Raw genomic sequence first — 27795 nt, 5'->3', positions numbered from 1 at the left:
TGGCATATGCACGCATTCTGCTGCTCAGTATCAACTTCTAAACCATATTATATTGGTGATATCAACTCAGAGGTAAACTTTACCTGCACATTTGAGACTGTAAAGCTGCAGTTCTGTGTCCTACCAGTATCATCATCGAACCTGTTGATAAACTGAGCTATGCTGAATGTTTTTCACTCCCCTCTGTCACTTCTCTGCTGTCCTCACTGCCCGCCTCGGACTCTTCCTTTCTCCAGCTGTCTCTCGCTCTCTGTGATGTCTCCTATTTCTGCTCTTCTTCAGCTCCTGCATGTATTTCCATTTGCCTACTCCTGGAGCTCTTCCTCGCAGCCTTGTCGACCTCTTGTCCAGCCACAGCGAATCGCAGTACTCTTCCAGAGAATGGTAGGGGGAGCTCATTGCTCTCAGGTAGTCTTTATAACGCTGACGTGGCTCTGCTGCGTGGTGTGGCTCCGACAAAGCGTCTTCGCCGACCTTTTGTTTTCTGTCCAGTTGTCCGTGTCCAACAAGTTGGAGCTTGAGACGGAGGAGAGTGTGCGTGAAGTGTGAGTGCTCCTGAGCTACGCAGACATACACTCCAACATCAGAGGCGTGAAGGGAGCGAATCAGCAGTCCTCTACTTGTGTGGACAACACGATCATCCAGTTTGACCTGGAAGGCAATAAACACATTAGAAAGGCAACACAACAATCCAGGTGAAGAACTTTGTTTTCTTGGGTTTGGAAACTGGACTTCTAACATTTTCACAAGGCCCCTAAAAATCTAGGGATTTGCAGGTGTAATGGTAAAGAAACAAATAAAATATTGAATAAAAAGTAAAAAATAAATAAATACTCGATTAAGAAAAACATCAGCAATATCATCAAAAACATCAACTTTTACTAATTTAGTGTTTAATCATCATGAGCTAATATTGCAAACTACAAATAGATATGGAACTCATTGTAAACTGTTGTGTATTCAGCTCCAGTTATTAATAATTATTTTGTGAATTACTTTGCTTGTGATTTTTGACATCAATCAATAGTTTAGTTTGTAATAAATTATAAGAACTGCCATCCTAAATGAGTTCTTTAATTAATCAAAATTGTCTGTCAATTAATTCTCAGAATTTTGTGCAAACCTTTAGTTTACTTTATAAAACGTGCTTTGTAACCTTTCTTTAGTTTCAGTTTAAAATCTTTATGTAATAATAAAGTGAAAAAAGGGATTGGATTTCTCTTTGACATATAGTGAGGCAGAAATGAAAATGTAGCAATAAATGGCATGGAAAGTACAAATACTTCTAATGTGAACTCATGTAAAGTAACTGAGTAAATATACTTAGTGACATTACATTACAAGAAAGTTTTTGGGATACAAAACAAATCTTTTTTCCTGTTTGCTAAATCAATAAATCAGTCTATATTGGCACATAAGATCGTGATGCTGGCTGCTAACTCGTACTTTACTCATAAACAGAAATTTTCACGCATGATTTGTATTCAAGGTGTGTAATGATCCCTGAAACTGGAACCATATTGAGTTAGGTGTGGTGAGTTTCAGCCACAGCATGGGGGAGGAGGTTCAGAGGTCATTTTCTCATATGGGGAGCTCTTGGGATGCACAATGAGTTTGCACCAGTTGGAAAGTGTTTGGGCTCATTTTTAGGGTGTAAAGATGTCAATTCTTCTCGTTTCATTTAGCATCATCGGTGATTCATCAGGTAGTGTCATTGCTGTCACAGAGCTTAAACCAACACAGCTGTACTGGTGGGGCAGAGCGAGAGTGTGATAGTGTGTGTTCAGCATGTGTGTGCATGTGAGGCTTCTTCAAAAGAATACCTCCCACAGCCCAGCTTTGACCCCCCATAGGTGGAACTGATAAGAAGAGCAGAATTTTACAATAAATTTTACCAACTGTGTAATGGCTTTGCTTTCTGTTTTTTTACTCATGAATGTGAGGGTATGTGTGTGTGTGTGTGTGTTTGTTCATATGTCTATAACTCACAGGTGGTATCTAGGTTTGAAACTAATGATGTGTTGTTCAAGTGAAGCCAGATGTAGGTTTTATTTATTTATTTAGTTTTACTCTTACATATAATAAAGCTACTGCTCCTTCTGCTTTCATATTTTCTGTTTCTCGACACACCTAACATCTCTTAAAACAGATGAAATATGCATTAAAAGGTTTTGCAAATCTATCCGTTTTAAACCATTCAGTCAAAATTTATGTGCTTTTTGGTCCATAACTATTCAAAATCAAGACATCTGTGAGTAAAGGGCTATGCCAGATATTTAAATTTACCCAGATGGTGTGTTTTTATGTGTGTATGCATGGGTATGTTTGTATCTGGGTGTGACTAATCCAGCATCCTCCTAGAAGTGAAAGAATTCCAGCACATACAAGTGACAAGTGATTGTCTGCACGCATGAAAAGCTACCCATTAAAACAGAGCTTTTAAAACTGTAAGAAGTCAGAGTTGTGGGGTGAAAGAACTCTCAGATTACCACTTAGTTACTTTGATAGTTGAAGTGTCAAATTAATGTCCTGTGATTTTTGGAAGGCTGTGCTTTGACGTAATGAACTCCCTGCAATAAATCAGTATCCACGTTGTTCTTATTAGTAAGTCCTTAATGATTTGGCATTCCAAGCCCCAACTGTCACAGAAATCTTGTTGAGGAAGACAACCAAATTTCTTCCAGATAAAATCTTTATTAGCTGACTTTTACTGGCAGAATAGGACGAGGAAGTGCATGATGAGAGTGAATATTTGACTGGGCTGCAGGTGCTGCGTACAGCTGGCGGAACATGCCTTCATCAAAACCCAAAAACACAGCAGGGGAACGCAGTGGGGAACTTGTAGAAACAACATGAAAGGTATGAAGGAACAACGTGTACAAACTGAGACGCACGAGGGCAGGAAGTGAGGAGAGATTAGGGTTGGACTGATGAGTAAGGTTAGCAGACAAGGGAAAAAAAGGGGATGACAGACAGAAGGAAACAGTCGAGGAGGAAGAAAACACAAAGACTAAGAGATTAATATGAGTCACACACTTAAAACATCACCTGCTGCCTAGCTGTGAGAGCGAGCTGACAAGGACATCCTCCAATTAGAAACCCAAACTGAGGATTCTGCTTTGGCATTCATGCTTTAATACAGTGATCAAAATGTGCAAATAAAATCATTAAAAAAATACAAGAAGCCAGTCCTCAGGTTTTGCAAATAGTAAATCTTTCTTTCTAAAAGATAGAATCAATCACTGTTGAGCTACATAAATCAACTAAAATTTTATGATAGTAAAACCATGTCAAGATACGAGAAAACTAATTATCAAAAACACCCATTTTGTGGTAAAGATTTTTCTTTTTCATCCTAATTAATTTGCATGTTTCAATGAAACAAATAGAAACTTTGCCTTTAATTGCAGGGACCAAAGAAATACCTAAAAATTAGCAATTTATCTACATTCTAGTTCTTTTGCATCTGTTCAGTCTGTTTATGTAAAATGTTAAACCAGTGGATGAAAGAAAAAAAAGTCATTCGCCCACTTTTTATCACTTTGTCTTAGCGTCCATGAGGTCACTTCTCATTGGATGCTCAGACACACAAACACAGAAACCCCCCCGCTATGTTCATTACCCCAAAACACATGGCTGTCACTACGGAGTGCTTTGTTTTGATTTGTTCCGCGTGTGTGTGTGTGTGGGGGGGGGTTACTAACACAAAAAGAAGCACACGTTTACACACGCAGATAAAAAAACACAGAGCTGTCTGGAGTGTGAGTCTGTAAAGGAACACATGGGTCTTTGCACCTGTTGGTGCTTAAACTCGGCCCTGGGACAGAGGAAAGGGCGACGGTGTCGGGAGTAAAGAAGAAGAGCGAGAAGTGGATACACAGATGACGAGTGAGGATTTGGTAGTGGGGCTAGCATGGTTTTAATGTTTCCCAATGTTTCCTTTTTATCTAGCAACAAATGTGGAATTTTAGCAAAGTTGCACCAAAAACATCAGTTTGTGATCAGTTTTAGGTCTCTTAAAAATAGTTTAGCTGACTTTTCTTTTATCTTTGTTCTTGTTTTAATGGAAAAAACCTTTATAGACGCCCATTTTGAGATCCTTAACCGATTTTCACTCAGTGCTCTGTGTTTTTCCACATCTATTTTTAATTCTATCCCGAATAATTTCCTATTTTCTTTGCAAAACAAGTTATACATTTCTTATCTGGATCATTGTTAAACATATTTGTTTAGAAACCTTACACTGAAATTGTAGTCTTCCTTAAATTTTTTTGTACATTTAATTTTTGTGTTTTGCACAGCTCTTTAGTGTCCCATTAAGATATATTTGTAATCTGGTTTACAGTAGATCATTCCTCACCTCCCTCGAAGACAGAAGGGCTGCGAATATTTCCAGACAATCATGAACACTCATAAACATCAGCGAGACAGGGGACGACGTGTGAATTGTAGCCGAGGGTTTATGATTTCGACTTCAGAGCCAGAAAGGCTCAAGTCTAGTGTGATGTTTTTGGATCCTTGGCGTTGTTATGAAAGAAATAATTGTCTTGGCCTCATAACTGTTCTTTGCTTTGATTTGTTATAAAAAAAAATTCCTCAGGTGCTTCTAAAAAAAGCAAAAGAATTGTTGACTTCAGAGAGTTGAGCTGTTTTGTATGAACATGTTTGAAAATAGTTAGGAGCTCTAACCTCTTCCCTGCGTTCAGACCCAGGTTTTTGGATATACCACTGGATTTGGGCTTGCTGAGATTTGGGGATACATTCAAGGAAGGTGGAGTTGTTCTGAACTCCAAAAAGAACCCTCTCCTCCACTTCACCCCCACCAAGACCTGCAGGAAACAGGACATTTTTGTGATTTGAACAATAGTGCATTGTGCAGCTTCCAAAAATGACTAACTTATGACTAATCGGTGAAACAATTTATGAAGAGAGACATGAGATAACTCTAACAGCATGAAGTCTACATACTGTCCTCTGTGCCCCAGCACTGAATGGCAGGATCCCCATTTTTAATGTCCTGTCTTCTGGCTCGCCTGGAAAACAAACACACTGTAAATTCTTAAAAGAATGTTCATAATTCTTAATTTTTTTCCTCATATTTTATCTTGTTTTTAATGTATACTATAATACTTAGCACCTTCATTAATAATATATATGATTTTGTGAGGATTTCGAGAGCTCCTTTAGAATGATTCAGGTTCCATCTTTCAAACTCAGGTTTCAGTGATTATAGCAATTCAATCATGTCACAAACTTCAGACCTTTTAAATGGAGTACCACATGGTCAGTTTTTTTGCGTTATATATTCCCTTTTGGTTAGATTATTCATAAATTTAGCATCATCTCTTACCAAATGTATGCAAAGTAAAAAATACCTTGATTTTCTTCAGCTGGAACAAAACTCTGCAGCAAGGCTCATAATTAAAACAAATCAGAAGAACCCCTTAAAATGACCTTTTAGAACTTTGCATGGTCAGTATATTTCTGCCTTGTTAAAGCCCCATTTTTCAACCTAAACCCTTAGGTGAATAAAAGCCCAAGTGGACTGACCTTTCCAAGCAGGCATGACTTGACTGTGGAATGGACATCCCTTGTGTTTGTTGTATTTACAATGATGATTCCTCAAAGAAACAGCTAAAAACATTATATTTTACATATTTGTTTTAATACAATTTGACTTAATTTTACGTCTGTTTATGACTTTATTTGTTTATCTTGTATTCAGATTTATTTAATTTATCATGAAGCATTTTGACATTTTCTTTATCTGTGAAAAATGCTATTAAATTGAATTGTATTTACTAAAGACAGAGCAATCATAAAAAATTGTCTTGTTTTTATTCTTTCATGGTGGGGGGCTGTCTGAAATACAATTTATCGATTTTCCTACAAAAGTCCTTGAGAACAGGACTTTAAAAGAAGAGAATGGATACAAGTTTCTTTGGACCTTTCTGCTGTGTTGCTCACTTGGTCTCCTCTAGCTTGTATTGATTTCTTCCTCCACTTCCTTTTGGTTGGATGTGATAGGACATCTGTAGCACGCATTCACTGAAGATCTGCTTTCAAAGAGCACAGGAGACCAAAAGCAGGGCCTCCACTAATACCCAAACAATAACAACTCCCCCACCGTCTAATAATACAGCAGTTTGACCTATAGCTGTAGGGTACTGATTCTGGAGATACGAGGGTGAAAGCACAGAGACCAAAGACTTGAAAACAACAACAAACACAACTTTTGAACCTCCAGGACTACACCCTGGAGGTGTAGAATAACAGTTGAACCAATCAAGTAAAAATAGCATTTCTGATCCTGGAAAGAACTAATGCACTTCGACATGAAAAAAAAACGGATGTTGGGAAACAAGACATAGAAGGGAATACATAAAGCAAAAACTGACAGTTCCTAAAGCTCCAGTTTGAAGGATTATTATTTAAAAAATAAACATATTGTAAAAAACCTGATCAACAAACGGTTGATATAAAGCAATTTCTGGATTTATCTTTCCTTATTGCATGTATGTTTAGGTTTGACAGTATATTTTATATTACAAAGACAATTACAAGTACTCTCTGTAGCTCAAATTAAGGAATATACTGTCCTTTTTTCAGCTCTCTTCAACTCAACAATCAAGAGTTTGTGTGTACTTTAATGGCTGAACAGTTTTGCAAAACAATAACTGAACCACAAAGATGAATAAATCTCTCCAAGTGCAGTTCTTGTACCATTTGACAAACCTCTTAGATGCAGGGATGTATCGTGAGCACGTGTGTCCATCCCAGGCGCAGTAAGGGTCTCGTGCCAGGCAGCATTCAGCACAGGCTTTGCCGTACAGGTGGCATCTGCTGAGAGAAACTTGAGCTAATCCCTCTCTGGATCCCACGTAGAGCTGTTGCTATAGTGAAACACAGTGTGGCTTTAGTATAGACAAAAACAAAACGTATGTATTTCAGAACATGAAAATGATTCTTTAACAACTCCTCTTTATCTAAGGATTTCTTGGTTGGATAAGTTTTCACAGATGGAACTCTGGTCTGACTTGCCTCAAAACACTAACAAGCAGGAGCATTGACGTAGACTTGGGTCAAATTGTGCTGGAGATTAATGGCAGCTGTAATTGGGGTTGAAGTGTCTACTGACACCCCTGACCCCAAGTTAATGAGACGGAAGGGTGAGAAAATAAGAACAGCTAAAGACAGAGTAAATCTGAACGCATGTGTTAACTGGGGGTAAATAAAACTGCATGTCTTATGACTCATCAGGCATGTGTCACAAGTGTTACGACTGTCATAATTTTATATGCAAATGTGAGTATGCAGGTGCCGACCTCGGATTGGTTCCTGACGACGAAGCTGACAGCTGATTGGTGCTCACTGGAGGTGCCGAGTATATCAGGATGCCAATGAAGATCAGCTGGGAGTGTGTGTGTGTGTGGGGTTCTTCGTCGCACTCCACCATACCACACTCCATCCCACGCTCATTTCATCCAGTCATGCCATTTATTGTATCACCTTGTAAATTGATTGTGTGGAGTTTATCTTGTAGGGGAGAGTGGCCTTTTTGTTTTGGGGTTCAGTTTTCTCCTGTGTTTCTTAAGTTAGGAAGGTAAGCACATGTAATTTGGTTTTGTTACTTTTGTAGGTAAGATGTTAGTTTCATTTAAGATAGCTTGTTTTGTTTGTTATTTTGGCATAGCTCTCTCCGAAGTTCTATGACTCCAGATTTTGGTGGAAACTAAGGGTGAATATTTATGTTAATAAATCTTATGAAAATTTATCTATTGGCTGGCTGTTTTTGAATTCTGCGAGGGATGTTAAATTGTCAATGCTGCGACCTGACCACCCCTAGACGGGTCGTAACACAAGACATACTAAATGCATGAATGCAAGCAGAGAACAGAGACATTGTTCAGATACAGGGGAAGAAAAAGGTGAGAGTAAAACAAAACACAGACCTGTTTAGAAGAAATCTTCAAGGTGAGGATGGGAGAGGAAACCTGCAAAAAGGAGTTAAACTAACATCAGTGTCTCAATAAACAATTAATGAACTACGATTTGCAGAAAAACAACAAATGCAGACTTTGCATGGCAAAGGTGTAGCAAATATTTCACGCTCTGACAAATTAGCTGCCCCACCAACAGCCACAGAAATATAAGAGTCTGATAAAAAGCAAAAGCAACAGTTCAGATGTTTTAAAGTGGGTTTCAGTAGAAATGTTATGAATAATTAATAGCTTACATTTTGTAGACGGCTATAAACAACCACAGTTTGGGAAAAAAAAGTAATTATGACTAAATTGATGAGCTAATTGATAATCCGTGCGAGGCCCAGACCAAAGTGGACCTTTAAAACAACTCAAAATTAGTGTTTATGTCAACACTAATTTAAAATGTTTAGATTATCTTCAATTATGCATTATTTTACATAGAAATGTGGGGTTGTTTGCAGATGTAAATACCAGCAATAGCAGCTAGCTGTAACACTTCTGGTGTATCCTGGGCACTCCAGGCAGGAATATCATAATATCTCTGCCAGTATAACTACTGTATGTAATCTACAACTGAGGGTGATGTAAATTTATTGTCTATGTGGACTAACATGTGTGGTTATAGTATGTGTCTTACCTGGAACACCTGGAGCTCCTCAAGAATTACTTCTTCTGTTGACCAGTTCTCTTGAGTGATGCTCACCACCTTCAGAACTGAACCAGCATCTGCAGCAAAAGCAGGAAAAAATGTAAAAATACTCAAACCACTCGACATATTTCATTCAGAAGAGAATCGGCTTCAAACTGCAAGCAAAATTGTGCTATCAAAGTTCAAATGTAGAAGTGTTTCAGTGTTTAACCATGATCATAATGCAAACTTGATCCAGCTTTTCATGACCAACAATCATGAATAAAATCTGTTTCAGGTTAAGGTTAAATCAAAGTTGTCCACTGCCCTCTGCTGGTCAACAAAACACTTATGAGACAAACGGGAGACGAGGAGTGGCTCACCTGTTCCCAGGAACATAACCTCATATTGTCCATCATCTGCCACAACTCTGTCCACCACAATGTGAGTCAGGGTGTAATCTACTCGAACCCGTGTGAACACAGGACGGCCAGTCAGAGGGTACACAGAGCGCTGCATCAGAGGGTGGAATCGAATGAAGCTGATGACTTCATCTGGAAAGTCTTTGGTGGTTTTGATTCTTGGGTCATATGTCTTGCTGGGGCACTGATGAACAAAACAACAAAACTGTTACCTCCTTTTGATAATTAAAGGCAATATTTTAATTTATATACTCTCAGGTACTTCATTGTCCCTTCTACGAAGCTTTACTGGTGTGTGCCTCCATCTAGTGGTTAAAATAAGAACTGCAGGAGGCAAAGAAAACGTGAACCATCTGTGTCACTCCTGTATTCTCCTCTCTGTGTACACAATAGCTCAAAGTGAGGACTCATTCAGCTGTGCATGATTTATACAAAATCAAATCCTCCATGTATCCTGTTCACGTGCCTGATTACAGTATTTAAACAAATTAAAGAAGAATCTGATTAACATGGAATGTAACCTCATCAAACTCATGATTAGGTCATTAATAACAAGGCTGTGTGGACAGATAATAGTTTACCCTGCAGCCTCTTAAGAATTTTATCCTTTAATCCACCCCTTTTCAATTAGTTCATGTTTACCTTTTTAGTAATTTGAGGGAAATAAAGTTGTGTATTTTTCCTGATTTGTCCAAACATAATCTACAGCTAGCTAAGATACAGTGTTGCTTCCTTGTGCTTCCATGAATGTGTACCATTCCAGGACGAGGATATGGTATTCTCCCCTCGTATTCCACCCATCTGTGGTCAGGCCCCTCCTTGTGGGCGTAAGGTCCATTGAACGCAGCTCTTATGTCTGCCATGCTGTACACACACACTGCTGAACCACGAAAAATGGAACTGCAAGTATAAACAACAGGTTAAGCCAAGGGGAAAAGAAGAAGCCTACAGTCTGTGAACATGATGGTGAAAGAAAAACTGTAGTACCTGGAAGTTGTGAAGACTGCATATACAACAGGGTTTTTATCATCTCTGGTAGGGAGCAGAAAGATGTCCTCTGGAGGAGAAGAGGGAAATCTAAAGGTTATTGTGTTACATTTTTTTTAAAAAAGAGACATTCAGCTGCACTTCCTTCCTTATGAATTTAAAACTGGCTATTGTAACAACAGCGTCAGCGCTAATGCAATTCGGTCTTCCAATAAACTGCTCACAGAAGGCTGCCTCTACAAGATAAAAGCCAGTTTATTGGCATAAATCACTTTTTAATCTCACAGTCACTTACGGAGCTCATCAAAGTGTGTGTCCACACCATCTGGTCCAGGAATGGAACACACAAGCCTGGCTTTGAGGAATGTTGTCCATTTATTGGTCAGACTTCTCAGCCCACCAACATCATTCTGAAACATAAACACATAATCAGAAACAAAACCACAGTCAGAAAAGTGCAAATGGCCAAGAGACTCGTTTGTACCTAACTGTGGTCCAGACGTACTCCATACAGTGAATTTACACAGAGAAGTAAATGAACTGTACTTGTATAGTGCATTTCTAGCCAACCAGGTTATTTAAACCGCTTTACAACACAATCTGTGCCCTCATTTATCCAGCCACACACACATTCATACACCACTTTACCATTTCTCTACAACTCTGATCTGAAAAAAAAAATCATTCTATAGAATCTAATTAGTGCTTTAGAGTGTATTCATACACAGATGGGGTTATGGTTTACCCTAACCCTTGCCCAGGGACACTTCAATATGTGACTGCATACTGCCAGGAATCAAACCCCCAACTTTCTCATTGGTGGACGCCTGCTCTAACCATTGATCCACAACCGTCCAGAAAGACAATCTGACCTTTACTAATTCTTACAATAAACAAGTGAACTGCACGTTCTTTGTTTAGTTAGCACACACTTAAAACTCTAAAACTTAAAGAAGGGAAAGAGAAAATTGCAGAGAAGAAGGAACACATAAAAAGAGAAAAGTAACAAAAGAAAGTGAAACTTATTTGAGAAAAGTTCTAAAATTAAGTGAGGTTTCTGCATAACAATCCACGTTTTACCTTAGCACATGAATTGCTGTTTTAAATTGCGATCTTTGACATTGTTATTTTAAGAGTGTTCAAGTGTTGCTCTTTGTAGTGCATGAAAAGCTTAAGAGAACCCGCTTGTTAAACTTAGCCAATTTATTATCTGAGTGAAGGCTGTTGGGGGTCAGTACACTCGAAAACGCGCTTGAGTGTTTTCGAGACCTCCACAAAGATGTAAGCACTTACGGGATAACGCTGCAAATGGTGCCAATCTTCAAAAAGAATTGATCTTAAGAGCACTCATCTAAGTCTTGTCACGTGGGGAGAAAAGCACACTCAACAATAACAAAAGTGAGGGCAAAAATACAAAGAGCACAAGAGAAAGAGATGGTAGCAAGAAAAAAGAAAAAAAACAGGGCTGTAATTAAGAGAAATGTCTTCGCAGTCTGCCTCACAGCTTACTCCCAAGTCATAAACACACTGAAAGCTTTTCGTTAGGAATTTAGCAATAGTTTTCTGAAGGCTAACTGCAAACTGCTGTGTCATATAGTTCCATTTGGGGTGATTAATGGCACACTGTGCGGTATACTAAGGATCCTCGACTGTAAATCTGTTCTGCTTTTGTGCCCCTCTAAGCCTACAGCTGTTTTGAAATGCTGTCAAACTGAATTTATTAGGAACTTAAATATTATCATTAAAAAATTTGAAACCCTTTGCAACTAGAAAAGCATGAAGAATTATCAATTAAGAGATTAAAAAATTATGTTTCAATTTTGACATCAATTTGAGGTTTGGCAATGTTCTTGTGGCAGTGAACCTTTGAAAATGATGTTTTTGTTCATGTTCAGTGAAGGGTAAAAGCCTCAGTGGATGGAGTCATCCGTCATTCCATAAGGTTATCTCACATGGCAACTCTATAAAACCTCTTCAAAGCAAATGTGTTGGTGCAACTGGAGTTATGTGAGTACAAACTATTTTTTGTCAATGTCTAACAGAAAGCAAATAGTATTGTTTTCAGAAAAAATGTTATGACAACTAATGTGTGCGAATCTATCAACACCACTGATATAAATGTCATTGTATTAGCCTTCGAGCTAGCCTTAAGAAATAATAAAAGTTAAATCTATCTATCTATCTATCTATCTATCTATCTATCTATCTATCTATCTATCTATCTATCTATCTATCTATCTATCTATCTATCTATCTATCTATCTATCTATCTATCTATCTATCTATCTATCTATCTATCTATCTATCTATCTATCTATCTATCTATCTACTCTAGGTATGACTTCCGTCTAGGGTGAATAAATAATTTTTCCAAAGGGAAACACAAAAATCTGTATCTGATCAGATCACTTCAGTAGTTAAGCGTCCTCTGTGCATTGAAAGAGGACTTGCGCTTCTATTGGCAGCCATTCTTACTTTACTTTACACAACCTGGGTCTCGGCAACCATCCATCGCCCTCCTTTCCCCAACACTTTGTGCCTCAGTACTGTCCGCACAATCCTTGTGTAATATCTCACCTTGCACACACGAGCCACTCGGGAGACGATGCTCTTATCGGTGCCCTCCCACGACACCTCACGGAAGAAAAAATATATCTTATCATCATCTGGATTGTACGTGTCAGCAATGGGATGAGAGGAAATAAACCTGGCCTCTGAAGACACAGAGAGGACAAAAGGAGGCAAAGTTTTATTTTTGTTGTTTTTTTGTTTTTTTGTTTAGGTCTGATAATGGTTTCCCTATGTACTGTAATCTAACAGTTGCATTAACACTACATTACATACATTACACTTAGCATGTCTTTATTTATATAAAAAAAATTCTATATGTGGTAATGCATAGACAGTCAGAGGATTTAAATTCCTTTAAATGCAACTTTGTTCACTTTGATATGATTTTCAGCCTGTCTGGCAGTATAAAGAACCAGAAGCATGCAATAGAGACCTACAAGGAGCTGAAACTACGATATATTATTGTATGACCATGATACTCTGTGACACTGGAATGAAATATCCTTTCTTGGACAGTGGTTAGTAATGTCTGGCAATTAGATATTTAGATTGTGGCTACTTGTCGAGTCTTCAAACATCAAACAGTATGAAAAACAGCTTGCCTAAAGTGTTAAACTATTTTTGTATCAAAGTTGTACATCCTATTCAGTTAAAATGTCTTTTACTAAAGATGACACTGAAAAAAAAAACAGAAGGTACTGTATTTTAATTAATGCTAACTTGGTTATTAATTCTGTGCCAAAGAACCTACTGAGTACAGCAAACGACATGTAGTTTCTAGGGTGATAAATTGTTTATTAAGGTGAAGTACAAACCATTTTTCCTGGGTATTTAACCATTGCCTGTTCTGATATGAATTGAGTAAATAATGGGGTTATTTTGAATATTTACCCTTTCAGAACACTTACCTTTATGTTAGAACATCAGCAGCAAGCACAACCCAGAAGAAAATAGCAATAAGGAAGTAAAGAAACCACATGTTTCCAACAATGTCCCGATTCAAGAGAGAACAAGTCCAACACCCTAAAAGTTGCAGTGACATTACGTCAACATTAGCTCAAGCTCTAAAAGCTGAGCCAAACACCAGAGGGTTATTCCCCCAACTGGAACAGCTTAATAAACTGCTGCTAACACACTCGACAGAAGGTCATTGTTAGTCATGCAGCACTCAAAAGATGTTCCACAGGCTCGCAGGAAAAGAGACACTGGAGGAAATAATGTGCTGTTTGACTGCCCTCCACCAACACACAATGTTTACACTTACTGAGAGACACAGAGACAAAATTACTCCAAACATCTTTGACCATGTAGTTGTGAAATGTGAAGACCATGTGCAAGGATTTAGATCTTGGAGACAACTGTTGATACTCAACAGCCCGTCAGCGGCTGTAAAACACACAAGACCGAAGATGTATGCAGAAAGGGCTCCTTGCACGGGGATGGCTGTGCATGCTCATGTGTGTGTATGCATGTATGCATGGCGTAGCAGGACTGTGAACTTTGTGGAAGACTGTAAATTCCCCTGTAGGTGTGGTCCCCGTTCAGCAATGGCATTCATATAAAACGTTCCAGCTAAATGAATCAGTGGACTGTTTTCTTCCCTCTGGAATGCCAATAACCATCCCGAGGGTACAAACAGCCCCTTTGTATCAGCGGAGAGGCTGGAAGTTTCATAAAAAAAAAGCAATAACAAGTTTCGAGTGCACTCAGCGTGGTAATGTGTGTATAGGCAAGCACATGTTTACCATTGATCCAGTAGTCTTCAGAGATGTCTGTGCGTATGTAGTGCTGGTCAGGTGGAGGCCCCAGGGAGCGTGTGAACGTAGCGTCTTTTCCCAGAAAGTCTGAAGACGTCCCCACGTATAGGTACTGATCTGGAAAGATGTTCAGCATTAATCAGAGAAGAGCACACACAGTATTTTTGTTCATAGAAGTGAAATACAATGGAAACGTCACTGTATTTTTAAAGTTCATTTCTGTATTTACCAGTATTATAAAATGTCAAACTTTATGGTTTGGTTGAATCACTTTGTCAGGATTCTTGACCTCAGTGAACCCAAAAAGGCAGACACAATCAGCAAAATATGGCAGAGATGCTTTAAAACACATGTTGTTTATGACTGCCTGCCAAATGAATTTGTTGTTTTCGATGAAACATCAGCTTGTCTATTTAATTACGCACCAAAACTGCTGGAGAAGGAAAACAAATACTTGAATGTGAATTCTGAATAACAACCTTGTCCAAGGAAACATTTACTCACAGGATGATAGTGCTCCGCAGCAATAAAAGTCTTACTAATTGGTCAACTTTATCATCACTGCGTCATCTTACCTGTCAGGACTGAGGCAAACGGCTGCAAAGGATCAAAAGGACATTTCAATCTGCCAGATTCAACTGTGTTAGACAAGAGCTGGAATGCACCATCCTGTGGAATAAAGAGGAAGAAAATTTCAAGGTATTTGAGTCTAAATATCAAACCCTGACCTGATTTTTTAAGCTTACATACGCTCATTTGTACTTTACCTGTCTGTGGCCAGTGAGTTCTATAAAAGCACAGACGGGGTGGAAGGCGCCGGTCCCACAGGCATAGACATGCGTTCGATTGTAATTGTGGAGGACTCGGATAAAATTACCACATTCCAACTGGAACAAACAGGGACAGAAAAATCAGAACAAAACAAGGATGAACAACAGCATGACAAACAGGATGTAGGTGACACGACACATGGCATTTTGACAAACCAAACTAAGCAGCAGCCTACAATTTGAATTTTTCTTTTTTCTTAAAAATACTCACATCCGCATTTTTGCCAGCCAGTTTACATGTTTCAACTTTGTCCCTCGGAGCAGGCCAGTGGACCTAATAATATTCAAATAAAATAGTTTATGTTTCATGTATCACAGTATCGAAGTAAAGCTTTAGCCCCAGAATAAACCTGTCTCTCATTTTTAAAAGATTTATAACTTTATCAATGAATAAATTGTTTCTTGTTTCAATTTAATTGCCCTGTATATGTGTTTAAACCACAAAAATGAATATCTTGAATTTGCAAAAAACATCAAAAAGACAGAAACTAAAAGGAGATTGCAAAAACCCTAAAGATTTATTCTAACTACTTGTGTATTATAAAGTAGAATCTAAGATTTTATAGATTGTGTTAATAGGTGCTACTGAGAAAGCTGTTGACCCTTTAACCTGACATGAGCTCGAGTGCAACACAAGTTTCTTCAAAAGCTGTTTTAGTGGCTTTTAAAGGCTTACATTAAGAGCAGACTGCTCAGATTTGAAACCAACAGCCAGACAGGTTCAAGACCAACAGATGTTTTGTTTTTCATTTTGCTATTTTTGCCTATGGACAGAACATTGGTCAAAATGAAAAAAAAAAAAGTAAAACTTAAACTAAAAAAGGAGGTGATGTGCTAACTTATGCACTCACAATAAAGTCACATTCTAGATGCTGATACAAGAGGGAGCACTTATCCTGTGTTCTTTCAATGTGCTGTGCCATGTTCATACATGTGTTATAACAGGCTTATCTGCTTAGTGAGTTACTTCTGCTGAAACCTACCAAGAAGTGCTATCACCAAACGTATTCATAGTTAAGGAATTCATACAGAAAAAAAGTGTTGGAATGTGACATGTGCTTCTACAAGTGCTAAAAGAAAGTTTTAAAATGCAGAGTTATGAGCATTCAGGATGTGCCACAGCATATGGATATGTTCCAAAACCGTCATTAAAAGTTTACAACTAAGCAGAATTCTCTAGAAAATCCATGCAGAAACACCTGGAACACCATATATGAGTTTTAGTGGCTGTTGTTCCCATTCCAGGTATGCCTTTTTTCATAAACACCAGGTTTGCACATGTGAACCATGTTCACTGTCAAGGCTGGCCCTAAAAGTGTCACAGAGTTCAATTCGTTTTTGGCATCAATATTGACAACCCAAGAGACTCCGAGTGAGACTATCAGTTAAAACAACTTGATAAAGATCAAATAAACAGTCTTCCCACTGATGGATCAACCTCAGCTGCATAAACACATACTCGCATCCACAAACTCTAACATATGGCACCAATCCAAATGCATGTGTTTGTGTGTAATGGTGTCTGCACATACTTTGCAAATGTTTATGTTTGCAATTGTCTTTGAGCGTGTGCATGAGTGTACCCTCCAACATGATGACCCTGACCTTAGCAGACAGACAGATTCAGACTGCTGCTGGCTGAAAGGTGAGTGCTTCTCTAAAACAAAACACACCTAAGTGCCTTTCAGCTATATTTTAATAGAAAAATAGCTTACGTCACCCCGCATAATGGCAGGAGAGTATGCAAGTGTCATGAGATTAGGCTCTATTCTAAATTGCTGTCCACAGTGAAAAACTGAGGTTGGGATGTCTAAAGTGGCTCCAAGTATAAGTCTAACCTGAGCAGTAGGTGAAGTAAAGCGCATGGAGAACTCATACTTATTTTTTTCCCTTTGTCATATTGTGCAGTGACCCTTAAAGTTTCTGTAAACACTTCGAAATTTACTTAAATTTCTCAAGTGGAACAAAAGGATCTGAATAGAGCCAAACCTAAGACCCGTTCAAGCTGTGTTTCCCTGCTAGTTTGTAACATTCTGTCTTCTACTTCTATAAAAATGTATGCATTTGTAGCTACCTTTCTGGGGGCTTTGCTTAGATTGTTAGGGTCAAGCAGGTAGATGTGATCCTTGGCTCCCAACAAAAGACGGCCTCTCTCCTCATCCAACAGCAGCGAGTGGGAGATCAGGCCGTCTGCCGGGCCCGAAAACAGAGACACGCCACCAGCCTGCTGCAATTCTGGCCAAGAACAAGAGAAAGAAAACAAAGAGATTAAAATTCTCTGAAGGCACACAGCTTGCATGTTAAAAAAATGTATCATCTAGGATTGAGTTACAGTGCATATTTCAGTAGGATCACACTGTCAAACTCATTCTTTCCAGACATGTAGAAGGTTGTGTGGTCAGGGAAAAAAAACACAATGTGTCTCTGCTTGACTTGAATTTACTTAATCCTTTGTGGTTCAACACCTCAGCTATGCTTGCTTTTAAAGAAGAAACACAGAAGGATTTATTCGCTCAGCACATTACCTACGTAAGTGTCCTATCAAATGTCGTAATCTGTACTTTCACTGGAATTTTGTTCGCCAGTAATATCTTGCAATAACATCTCAGAATATGTCATCTCACACTTTAAAAGCAACTGTTTAAAAGCAGAGGCTTCAGGGGTCTGTTTATTTATACTCTCTGTTGCTCTACTTACTCACATTGTCCTCATTTGCAGTTGAGTGAGCATCATCTTAAACATGAGGTCTGGTTGACGTATATGCCATGGGCAATATGAGATTAGATCCTGATGAGGGCACGTGGAATGCCTGTTGCTCAACCATCACATGGTGGTAGTTGGCTCCTGACATGCACATTATATGTACTGTACAGAAATTGGTGAAAACATATATGGCTTGTTTTGACTGGTTGGTTTTGAAGTCTCCTTGTCCAAGGCTCACATTATAGAAAGGTTTCTGGGAGCTGAGCGCAGCTACTTTCTCAGTGCAGAACTGTGTCCTTGATCTCCCTGATCTGAGGAAATCTTTTCCATCACCAGGCTCTTTTTAGTACACCAGTATAGCAACATGCCTTGAGTAAATACTGGCTCAAAGCTGGGGAGTCCTGTGGGAGTCACTCTGAAAGGATTGACATTGTGATTACCCTCTCAGTGTGAAGGATTGGAGAGGTTAGCAACCTTCAATATTTGAACTTCTGGGACCCCTTCACTCCATGCAGCCCTGTCTAAAACCCCCTCCTATGCACAAGCTCTCAAACATCGAACCCCCACATGCTGATATCTCTCACTCCTACACACACAACACTGCCTCCAGTAGACTAAAATCTCAGAGAGAGAGATTAGGCCCTCTAGCCTCTGGCTAACAGTAATCTGTTCTGTAAACACACAGCACTATGAGTCCATTGAAACAATCTTTTTGGCTGTTGCCACTATACGTTGCAATGCTCACATTTCTTGAAAGAAAAAGCCCTCAACATCATCAAAAACTCTTGATTGGCTTCACAACAGAAGCTGGGGGGAACTCTTACTTACATTTGCATTAGAGTTTGGCTTAGAGTAGACCAACTGGCTTTTTTCAACAGTCAGTGTTGAATATTTGGAAATCAGAATGACTGATATGCAACTGTATTACCATCTTACTGTTGTCTGTTGCATCTCACCTTAAAATAAAATTAATCAAAAGCATTTTTAAAGCAATCAGTCTCCTCAAAGTTACACAGAGTGAAAATGTCCACACTCTTCATTTTTGGTTTGGGAAATAATAGGATAACAATCAGCTGATTATCACAAATTAATATTCGAGGGCAAAGTAAGAGAGCCATCACAAATATACTGTGAAAGTTTTATGATGTTTGCTCTTTAGAAGCTGCATGCCAGAGTTTCATCAGCAGTGTGAAGAGGAATCTGCCAAATGAGCAAAGGCAACATTTTCACATAGAGCAGTATTTTATTTGGGAGAAACATTCCTGTGCCTGGCATTTAGACCAAGTGAAATTAAGCTGTTTTGTGTTTGTTACATAATCCTAGTCTCTGTCTTTAAAATTCAGTGCAAACCGTTCTGTTTATGATTCATGTAGAGAGTGACGTGGCAGACTGTTTCAAATGTCAGAAAGTGACAAAACGCATTTCATAAATCCATGGAAGTTAAGTAGCAACTATTTACAAACAGAATTAAAACTAACTATAGCCACATTTTGAGTAATCCATGCCACATGAGGATAAGATGCATTTACTTCATGGTTTTGGTCACACACACTAACAACAAAGGCAGAAGACTAATCAGACATTGTAGTCCAATAACATAGATCTAGTCACAAGAATATTAGAGGCATTTTCTTTTCATCAGCAGACAGATACTGTCTTCACTCTGACTCTGGGTGAAGCTCATCCTTCAGCACGGGATTTTCAGGGTAAAGTTCATGAAGGCTCTTGTTTTAAAGGTGCTCACTCAAACAGGGATGATTTCACTTTGATCATTTCACCCTTCACTCACTAAGGCTGTGCTTTCACAGGGGGAGGGGGAGATGATGTGATGCGATGTTTGAAGAGTGATCTCTGCTGTGTGGTGTCGCTTTATAGTGCTGATGAGATGATGATGACGTGTTCATAATGTGAGCCCTGAGTTCAAGATTGACATTTGATGGATTTCTTTAAAACCACAGTCATCCTGGTTGAGAGAATCAAACTTGGCATGGCATTTTTGCTCAGGGGTCTATGGGAAAGTATTTTATAGCCAGATCATCATTTGTGTGACTAAACACTAAAAGTCCATCACTTTTATTGTCAGATCCATAAAGGATATGATGGCAGAGCAGGAAAAAATATGGCTCAAATGCACATGTGGCCCCGTTAAAAAGTAACCATACTTGATTTGGAAACAACATAAACTGAGACACACTGCAGAGTTAAATGCTACCCTAAGTGCTGAGTAAACACTGTCCCTTGCAGTCATTACTCTTGCTGCTACTTGAATATATTTATGTTGGACACTAAGAACACATGTGTACATCTCTTTCCAGCCACACTGGGCCTTGGGAGCTAAAAGAGAGCCTTCAGAGGCTGAAGTCAGAGTAAGTTTACTTTTAGGTCACAGTGGGGGATTCAGTTTTATGGAGCAAGACTGAAGTTCATTCGTGCGGTTTCTTGTGGTCCACATGGTGCAGGAGACGTGGAGACTTTGATGTAAAGTTTGAACTGTAGTTGAGAGTGGGTTTTAAGGGCACAATAATTATGGTTTCCCTGGATGCACAAAGCAAACAGACTTGGATCATGTGAGGCTAAACACATAGAAAGACAACACAGATGTAATATTCATGCAGAAGATTGAACGCCTGTCATCTACACACCAAGGTAACCAACGTGTATCACAGCAACAATGTACTGGCTCAAAAGCAAACATTTGCATTTGGTTATTTTGGCTGTAATAAAAAATAGAATTGTCTTTAGCACAATAAGAATTCAGAGATTGTGTTCATGCTTCACAAAAGGTAATCGTAAAGAAAAGTGGCACACAAAGAATTATGATGTGGGCTCATGGATTTGTTAATAAGTCTTAAATATTTTACTTGACCACACAAATATGCCTCAAATAGTGTTCAATGTAAACATATGACTGCTGTGATCTCTTTGGAAATAGCTCCCTTTGACACAGCGCAGAAACTGCACAAATAATAAGAGCGGAGGGAAAAAAAGAGAAAACAAAACAAGAGTGACAGAGAAAATGGAAGGAATTATTTACAAATATCAAAAGTCATATCCCTGCAAATGATCTTAGCTGTATCTAAACTTTTTTTGTCTAAACTGCTTAAGTTTACATTCATTGTAAATGTTTTATAACATTAAAATTAGCAAACATATAATCAGTATTTCCGTTCTTACCTCTGTAGGTGAGTTTGACCCTGGGGACACTCTGTTTGATGCTCGCTCCAAAGGGAAGGCTGGCCAACAAAATCAGTCCCACTAATGGGACCACTGGATGGGACAGAACCAAAGTCCTCCTTCCTTTACAGCCATAATTACTGCCAGACAAGCAGAACAAAAGCCCAGCTCTATTCCAACTCTGATTGCCAGAGTCTTCTGTCTTCATGGTGTGTTCAGGAGCCTTGTTCTGTTTTCACTCCTCTCTCAAACCTGGTGGGGGGAAAAGACCAGCGTAAAGAATTAAGCTAGGGTGGAGCAATCACAAGTGAGCATGCATGAGGGTGTGTGAAGTCACATCTAACTTCACAGAGGATGTGACACTTGTATCTGCTGGGACCATTCAGCTCTTTCACCATGGAGCCCTGCAGGCATTTCCCCCTTTTCTTTGCTTTTCCTACATCAGCTGGTGCTCATCTCTAGCTTTCCCTTTGTGGTGTTTTAAATGTGTTTGCTCAAAACAAAGGTCAAACCAACCAAACAGCCACATCTTGCCTCTGGCCTTACCTCTTTCAGTTTCTTTCTCTCCCCTTGCTTCATTTTCATATAGATGTCTTATTTAACTCTTTGTTGAATGCATTAGTTCCACCAGTGCCCGATGACCCTGTCACTTCTTTTTTAAAGCCATGTCTTGTTCAGAGGCTCACTATGAATCAAAGAGGCCTATGGGACAAAAGTATTGAGTTTTCTACCACAGCTATGCCCAGAAATTTCTAGTAATATGTCCCAAATGAACATGTTTAATTTTCAAATTCCACTCAGTATCAAAAGTATTTTAAGATCTGCCTTTCTGCAGTTTCCATAGCAATTTAGTTACTAATTAACCACACAATTGATGAAGAAATGTACCAATGCATCAAAACAAAGCCTCCTCCTTTGACCTTATAGCTGCCCTCATTACTTTTCTTCCACACCCACCACAGATAACACAAATCAACTTGTCAAATGACAGTGTAAACAGTGTCAAGCTAAATTAATTGATCGGATGTAGATGAGGCACACACACTCACACTTATCTCAGGTTCTGAAGCCAAACGTGATGCTTGCAAACAGAAGGACAGAACATAAAATCAATAAAAATACAAAACTGCCATTTAGGATGATGCCATTATGTATGCAGCACATTGTAAATCACTTACAATGAGGTTTAGGGTGTATATTAATTCACACTAACACAGATTTTTATAACACAATAAAATAGAAGCAGACACTAGATCTTTTTGGGTTACATTTATATCCCTTGCCCCGTTTTGTCATCTGGTATTTAAAGCTTAACTTCATTGTAGATAGAGTGAGCTCACCAAGTTCCCCGCAGCTTTGAAACCAAGAGGATTAGACCCTGATAAACAGACTGCTGTTTATTTAAGATGACAAATTGAGGCACCTTCACACCTTCAAGGTTAGAAATACAGATATAGAGCTCTATGTGATGGATGAGCAAAGAGAGCAAGAAAGTCAAAAGGTTTTAATCCATGTGGTATTTGCACTTTGTGAGCGACGGTGATAGTGCCGTTGGCAAGGCTTATCCTCCTGCAGTGTCTGCAGGACAGCAGTGGTATGATTTCACCCAAGTGAGAAGCATTTGAGTCATGTGTCTCTATTCTTGGCTTGAGTACTCACATCTCTCAGCAGCACTGGCTTGTGCAGCCACTTTCTGCAAGAATTCCCCCAAAAACAAGTAGAAAAGGAGCTTTTATAAACTGTTCATCTTTTAATAAAAGAAGGACTAACACATGCTGTGGCAGGAAATTTAAACAATGGAGAATATCATAATGAACAAAGACGAAAAAAAGAAAGAAAGAAAGAAGGTGAAGGAGAGGTGAGAAAAAAGAGAAACAGCTTGTAGCATGTGGGTTAAGCTAACACCTCTGTTTCCTGGCGACTTGAGCCCCTGTTGTCTTTGGCAGCATGGCCGGCACGTGTTGTGTGTGCATGTGTGTGTGTGTGTATGAGGGGGGGGGGGGAATGATGAAAAACAATCCTGATAAAAATGTAGACAGATTTACAGATTTAAAGCTTCCAGGGCTTCTGGTTTCGGATCTCACATCAAAATGTAGTTTCTTTTACACCATATTGCCTAAAATTCAGTAGCTTTCAAAATTTTGGCTCAACATCAAGCAAAGACAGGGTACAAAACACAACCCTGCTGACTTTTATCAATTAACACTTCTGGAGAATTTGGCATTTAGGATCCTTTATTAAAAAAAAATTTGAATAGTTAAAGATTAAAAAGTAGTTGAAAACACAACATCCACAGCAGAAATTGCCAGCAGTCATGACAAAGCAGCAGATGGTGAAGAAGTGATCTGGCCATGGACATTTTCACATACAGACCACCCCTAATGAGGCATTTAGCAACACCCAGGTGCCCTGCAACACGCCATTATCGACCCCCTCCATCTCCACAGGACAGAGTGCATTAGCACAGCTATTTGTCTCTATTCCCTGACCACAGGCAATGACCTGGCAGAACAACACAAGTAATTGTTTCTAGCTCTCAAGACATTAGCTGTTTTTCTTGGCAGCAGTCAATCATCTTTTTTTAACCTTGCATTTAGGCGAGCATGTAACTTTCCTGTGAGTCTGTGTGAGTTCGGGTCTCACTAGGAGAATGTTGGACCACCAAAGTGCAACAGTATTTGCATATATATATAATGGGCATTAATTATGAAATTTAATGTTGTAATGAAAAACACTGTTAATACAGATAAGCTTTTAGTCTTTATATATGACCACTTTAAATAAACCATTCATCTTAGAAAAAATTTGATTCATTTCACTTTCAATAACAAGTGAAATGATACAAAGTGAAAACAGCAGTGGGAGTTCTCAGTCCAAAGACTGTTCATAAATTTGATCTAAAGGGTGTAAGATTTATGTCAGTTATGTCAAAACAGGGCTAACATCACACATACGTTCAGTGGAGCTCACTGTGTTTAACTCTGTTGGGAATTATCCGTCGATAGAAAATGAGTAAATATAAAACATGTGATCCGTGATGCAAAGGAAGGATATTTTGGACAAAGATCAAAATATAACCCACATACAATTATAGTAAGAGCTTTTTGGCAACTTTTGCACCATAATTTGATAATATTTTCTCTTAACTGTCTCATTGACTCATAAAGAAAACTTTAAAGCACAAGCTGCAGTTATTTTTTTTTATTTTAACTACATGCATTACTTCATATAATCTGAGTGAAACACAGTATTTCTCAGTGTATCTCTTGGGAATATATTGTTTTGTCTCAGTAGATGAAAGCAAATTAATTTGCCATAATATCTTCCTACACACAAAGTTTAATCATCATGTTGAAAAAAATAAAAATGGCTTTTAGACTTAAAAACATTGCATTAAATTAACTTTAAATCCTGAAGAAATCTATAAACAAATAATTTTCGGTAAAGAAATACAATACCTCTCCATGGACTATAGCTCAAAACTATTTGAACTTTTGTTTCAAGAATCCCCCCCACCACACACACAGACACACAATATTTTACAAATACATATAATAAATAATTAAATGATTGATGGGAATGTCGCTCTCAAAGAAGCATATTAATTGAATTATAGTATATAAAAATAACCAATATTCACTGATGATTAAACATTTCTAGGAAACACTATTTACGAAATTGGTTAACAGAATCCCCAGGTGTGAGTATTTTCCTGTGGAAATCCTTTTTTTCCCACTGAGCAAAGAGTCTGTCTGGGAGGAAATTATATGGATAAAATTTCAACCCTGAGGCCTTGTCTGTCCATGTTTTGTTCATCTCGTAGCTGAAATCTCAAAACTGTGAGAGAATATTGCAGTATGGTAACTAAATACAGAAAAGACAAACTGTGATGCATGTGTATCTTTGCTTAAGTCTCACTTCATGTTTAATGTTGTGGTTTATTTTCCTGTCTGAACTGATGCCAGCTCAGGTCAGTCGTTACACAAAAGGGTTAATGAAAAGGGTGGGGGTAGGGGGTTGGTGGGAAGTGATACTTGATCTGCGCTTCAACTCTTCAATAGGGAAGATGGAAACACAAAAAAAAACACAAAATGGAAACAAAGTTAGGGGGGGCTAATCAAAACAGAGAAGTTACTATGCAACGGAGCAGATGACATCCAGATAAACATGCTGGTAGGCTTAATGCTAATTGATAACAAATCAAGTAACTCTACACATCCTGAGTGAGGCATGACCTGAGCATGCAAGTCTGAATGTGTATGAGTGTCTGCGTGTTTGGCCATTTGTGTGCAAGTAAGCTAATACCATCCTGAGGCGGAAAGATGGGAGCATTAGGGCATGAAAACAGTGACTGACAGATATAAGTGCACTCACTTGTCCCCTCTTAGCCTGAGGATACAGGGATACACCCATGTATGCTATGCAACAACTCCTCTCAGGGGCTTAACTGTTGTCTACAAACTTGAGATCCAGCTCTGTGGTTATTTCTCAGGCAAAGCAGTGCAGTGAATTTCTATGTAGGCCCCAAGAAAGTTAATTTACTGACCGAGGATACAGAGACACCACAGAGTTTCAGGCTCAGCAAACCCAGCCAAGCTGTCTGCCTGCAAGTCATTAGCACCTAACCGTTATTGTAGGCTCTTTAAACATACTATAACATCCTCACTGCGGTAAAGGTAGACAAGATGGTTTGTTTGTCGGCACTGAGTGATTCTGGAAACTTAACCTTATTAGGTAAGGCAAGCACACAGCATGGCTAAGGTATGTTTTAATAACACTTTCCACTCAGAACCCGATGCGTTTAGAGGGAACACTGTTTCATTTTTTATTTTATTTCATCACCCTCCAGAAAGAAAGCCTCAGCATGATCAGGATTATGTCAGAGAGAACACGAATGGTGCATAAGGCCATTAAAAGCACATCTGATGTTCTGAGGGTGATTTTGGATCAGTCCAGGCATGCCATAAGCCACAGATCAAGAGAGAATATATTTATACAGGAGGCTGATTCTTAGCATGGCTACAGTTTGAAATGACTACTTAAAGGAAAGAAAAGACACTTATTTTAAACAAATTGCCTTCAGTTTATTAGATAAGTCATACTAGTTCTTCGATGGTGCAGTGCTCTTTAACTTAAGCCACTTTTAGTATAAACAACTGTCTGTGTTAGGTATACCTGGCACCATCTAAGTGACGTAACATTTGATCAGAGAGGAGAAGGGAAAGGGAAAAATATATCAAGTGAAGAGTTGTCTTCCTGTGGCCTGAAGCAGAAATCCTTTATAACCACAGTCATGCTGACCAAACGCCCTGAAACACAGCCAGTGAAATCAATACTCGCAACAGCAAACGCTTCCTTTTGCTGCCTCACTTCATCAGTTTCTTTGCCTCAACTCACAACACTCCCTTCAAGCCAAAGCTCCTTCTAAGGAGTTAGATAAACCTTCAGAGACGCAGTGAGAGAAAAGTGAGTCACAGAGTCTGTTTGATGTTCAAGCACAGATAGATAAATAACTGCACTACTTTTTTCCCCATACAACTTCATAAAGAACCCTTGAAATATATACACATCGGTTTATTGAGGAAAAAAAACATTTTTCACCCTCCAAAAAGAGTAAGCATGTTTAGTTAAGCATATTAATGTATTAAAACACACGATAATTCAATTATGTAGGTGTATGGAGGTTTGACTTCAGTGCACTAAGTATATCTGGGGGCATCTGGCAAACTTTTTGTTTGTTTGTTTGAGCAAATCTGGAGCCCACTGTTACCCTTCTCTTCATTGTGCTAAGTAAAATACTAAAAATGCTTATTTCAAAATCCAAATCTAAGTGAATTAATTTAATGAATGAATGAATTTACATATTAAATGTCACATTAAAAGCTTCACCACTCTGTCAAACACATTGTTCTGTTTTAATAAACAGCACTAAAGAAAATCGGGTTTTGTTTGTTTGTTTGTTTGTTTGTTTAAACTTTGACCAAAAGCTATTAGATCTTTGACTACATCATCATAATACTCTGTTAGTTATCCATAAATAATTTTAAACGTTGCAGAGAGTTCATGCTGGGAATATTTTAAGAATTTAAAAACCTTCTTAATTGGACAGATGGAAAGCTTTGTCCTCTACAGTAGCAAACAACAAGTGCTAAAACCGTAAAGAACAAAAACTGTTATAAAGAACAGAAAAAAAGCTGCTGAAACCACATGAAAATAAGAAGGACATTGTTCTGTCGCTTTGTTTTTCCTTTAGCAACTTCCAGCTGGCTGATATCTACATTTATATAACTCGGGTAAATAAGAGTTTTTTTAAAAAAGAAATGTAAAGTCACCCCCATGGCAGTTTAAATGGCACACGGTTCTGAAAGAAAGTGTCGATGATTGCTTTCCTGTCGCGCCTTTGATCTCACCTGCTCGCGCGCCGAACTCCGTGTCCTCACGTGCAGCACGACCCCGCAGAGATGCGCGTCTCTCTCCGTCATCAATGTTTGCCCCGACGCACGAAAACAAAAAGAGGTCACCAAGGATGCGTATCAAAGTAGGGGGGAAAAAAAGAAAAGTTAAACTAAAAAAAAACTTCCCCGAGATGTTCCCACTCCCCTCAGTGAACCAGGCGCTCTTGGATCACTGGGTGCTGTGTGTGTGTGTGTGTTTTGGATGGATGGGTTATTGTGTGGCAGTTTGCCCATAGAAAGACAGACAGCAACCTCCCAGTTCTGTTACCGCTGGAGGGGAGTG

At 38.7% G+C, this 27795-nt stretch overlaps 1 protein-coding gene across 1 annotated transcript; it reads right to left on the bottom strand.

Moving 5' to 3' along the window:
• Positions 1-27795, bottom strand: sema3d (sema domain, immunoglobulin domain (Ig), short basic domain, secreted, (semaphorin) 3D). Its single transcript, XM_017406085.3, has 18 exons — positions 27468-27795; positions 21058-21309; positions 17255-17415; positions 15392-15454; positions 15118-15237; positions 14926-15019; positions 14339-14467; positions 12600-12736; positions 10318-10432; positions 10023-10092; positions 9791-9935; positions 8997-9219; positions 8623-8711; positions 7953-7994; positions 6736-6893; positions 4969-5033; positions 4690-4829; positions 1-651 (listed from the first exon to the last, which is right to left on the bottom strand). The coding sequence occupies exons 2-18, from the start codon at positions 21263-21265 to the stop codon at positions 187-189; spliced, it is 2424 nt and encodes an 807-aa protein (XP_017261574.1). The 5' UTR covers positions 21266-21309; positions 27468-27795; the 3' UTR covers positions 1-186.

The sequence above is a fragment of the Kryptolebias marmoratus genome, linkage group LG11, assembly GCF_001649575.2.
Source record: "Kryptolebias marmoratus isolate JLee-2015 linkage group LG11, ASM164957v2, whole genome shotgun sequence".
NCBI classification, from domain to species: domain Eukaryota; kingdom Metazoa; phylum Chordata; class Actinopteri; order Cyprinodontiformes; family Rivulidae; genus Kryptolebias; species Kryptolebias marmoratus.
The sequence above is the reverse complement of the archived record's forward strand: the minus strand, read 5'-3'. Positions and strand labels throughout refer to the sequence as shown.

Bases quoted from the DNA above. Each gene is read 5' to 3' on its own strand.
- sema3d (XM_017406085.3), bottom strand. From the start codon at position 21,265: ATGAAGACAGAAGACTCTGGCAATCAGAGTTGGAATAGAGCTGGGCTT. The intron at 8,712-8,996 runs GTGAGCCACTCC...CTTTTGCTGCAG, and splicing joins GGTTATGTTCCTGGGAACAG to ATGCTGGTTCAGTTCTGAAG. The intron at 5,034-6,735 runs GTTTGTCAAATG...TTTGTTTTCCAG, and splicing joins TACATCCCTGCATCTAAGAG to GCGAGCCAGAAGACAGGACA.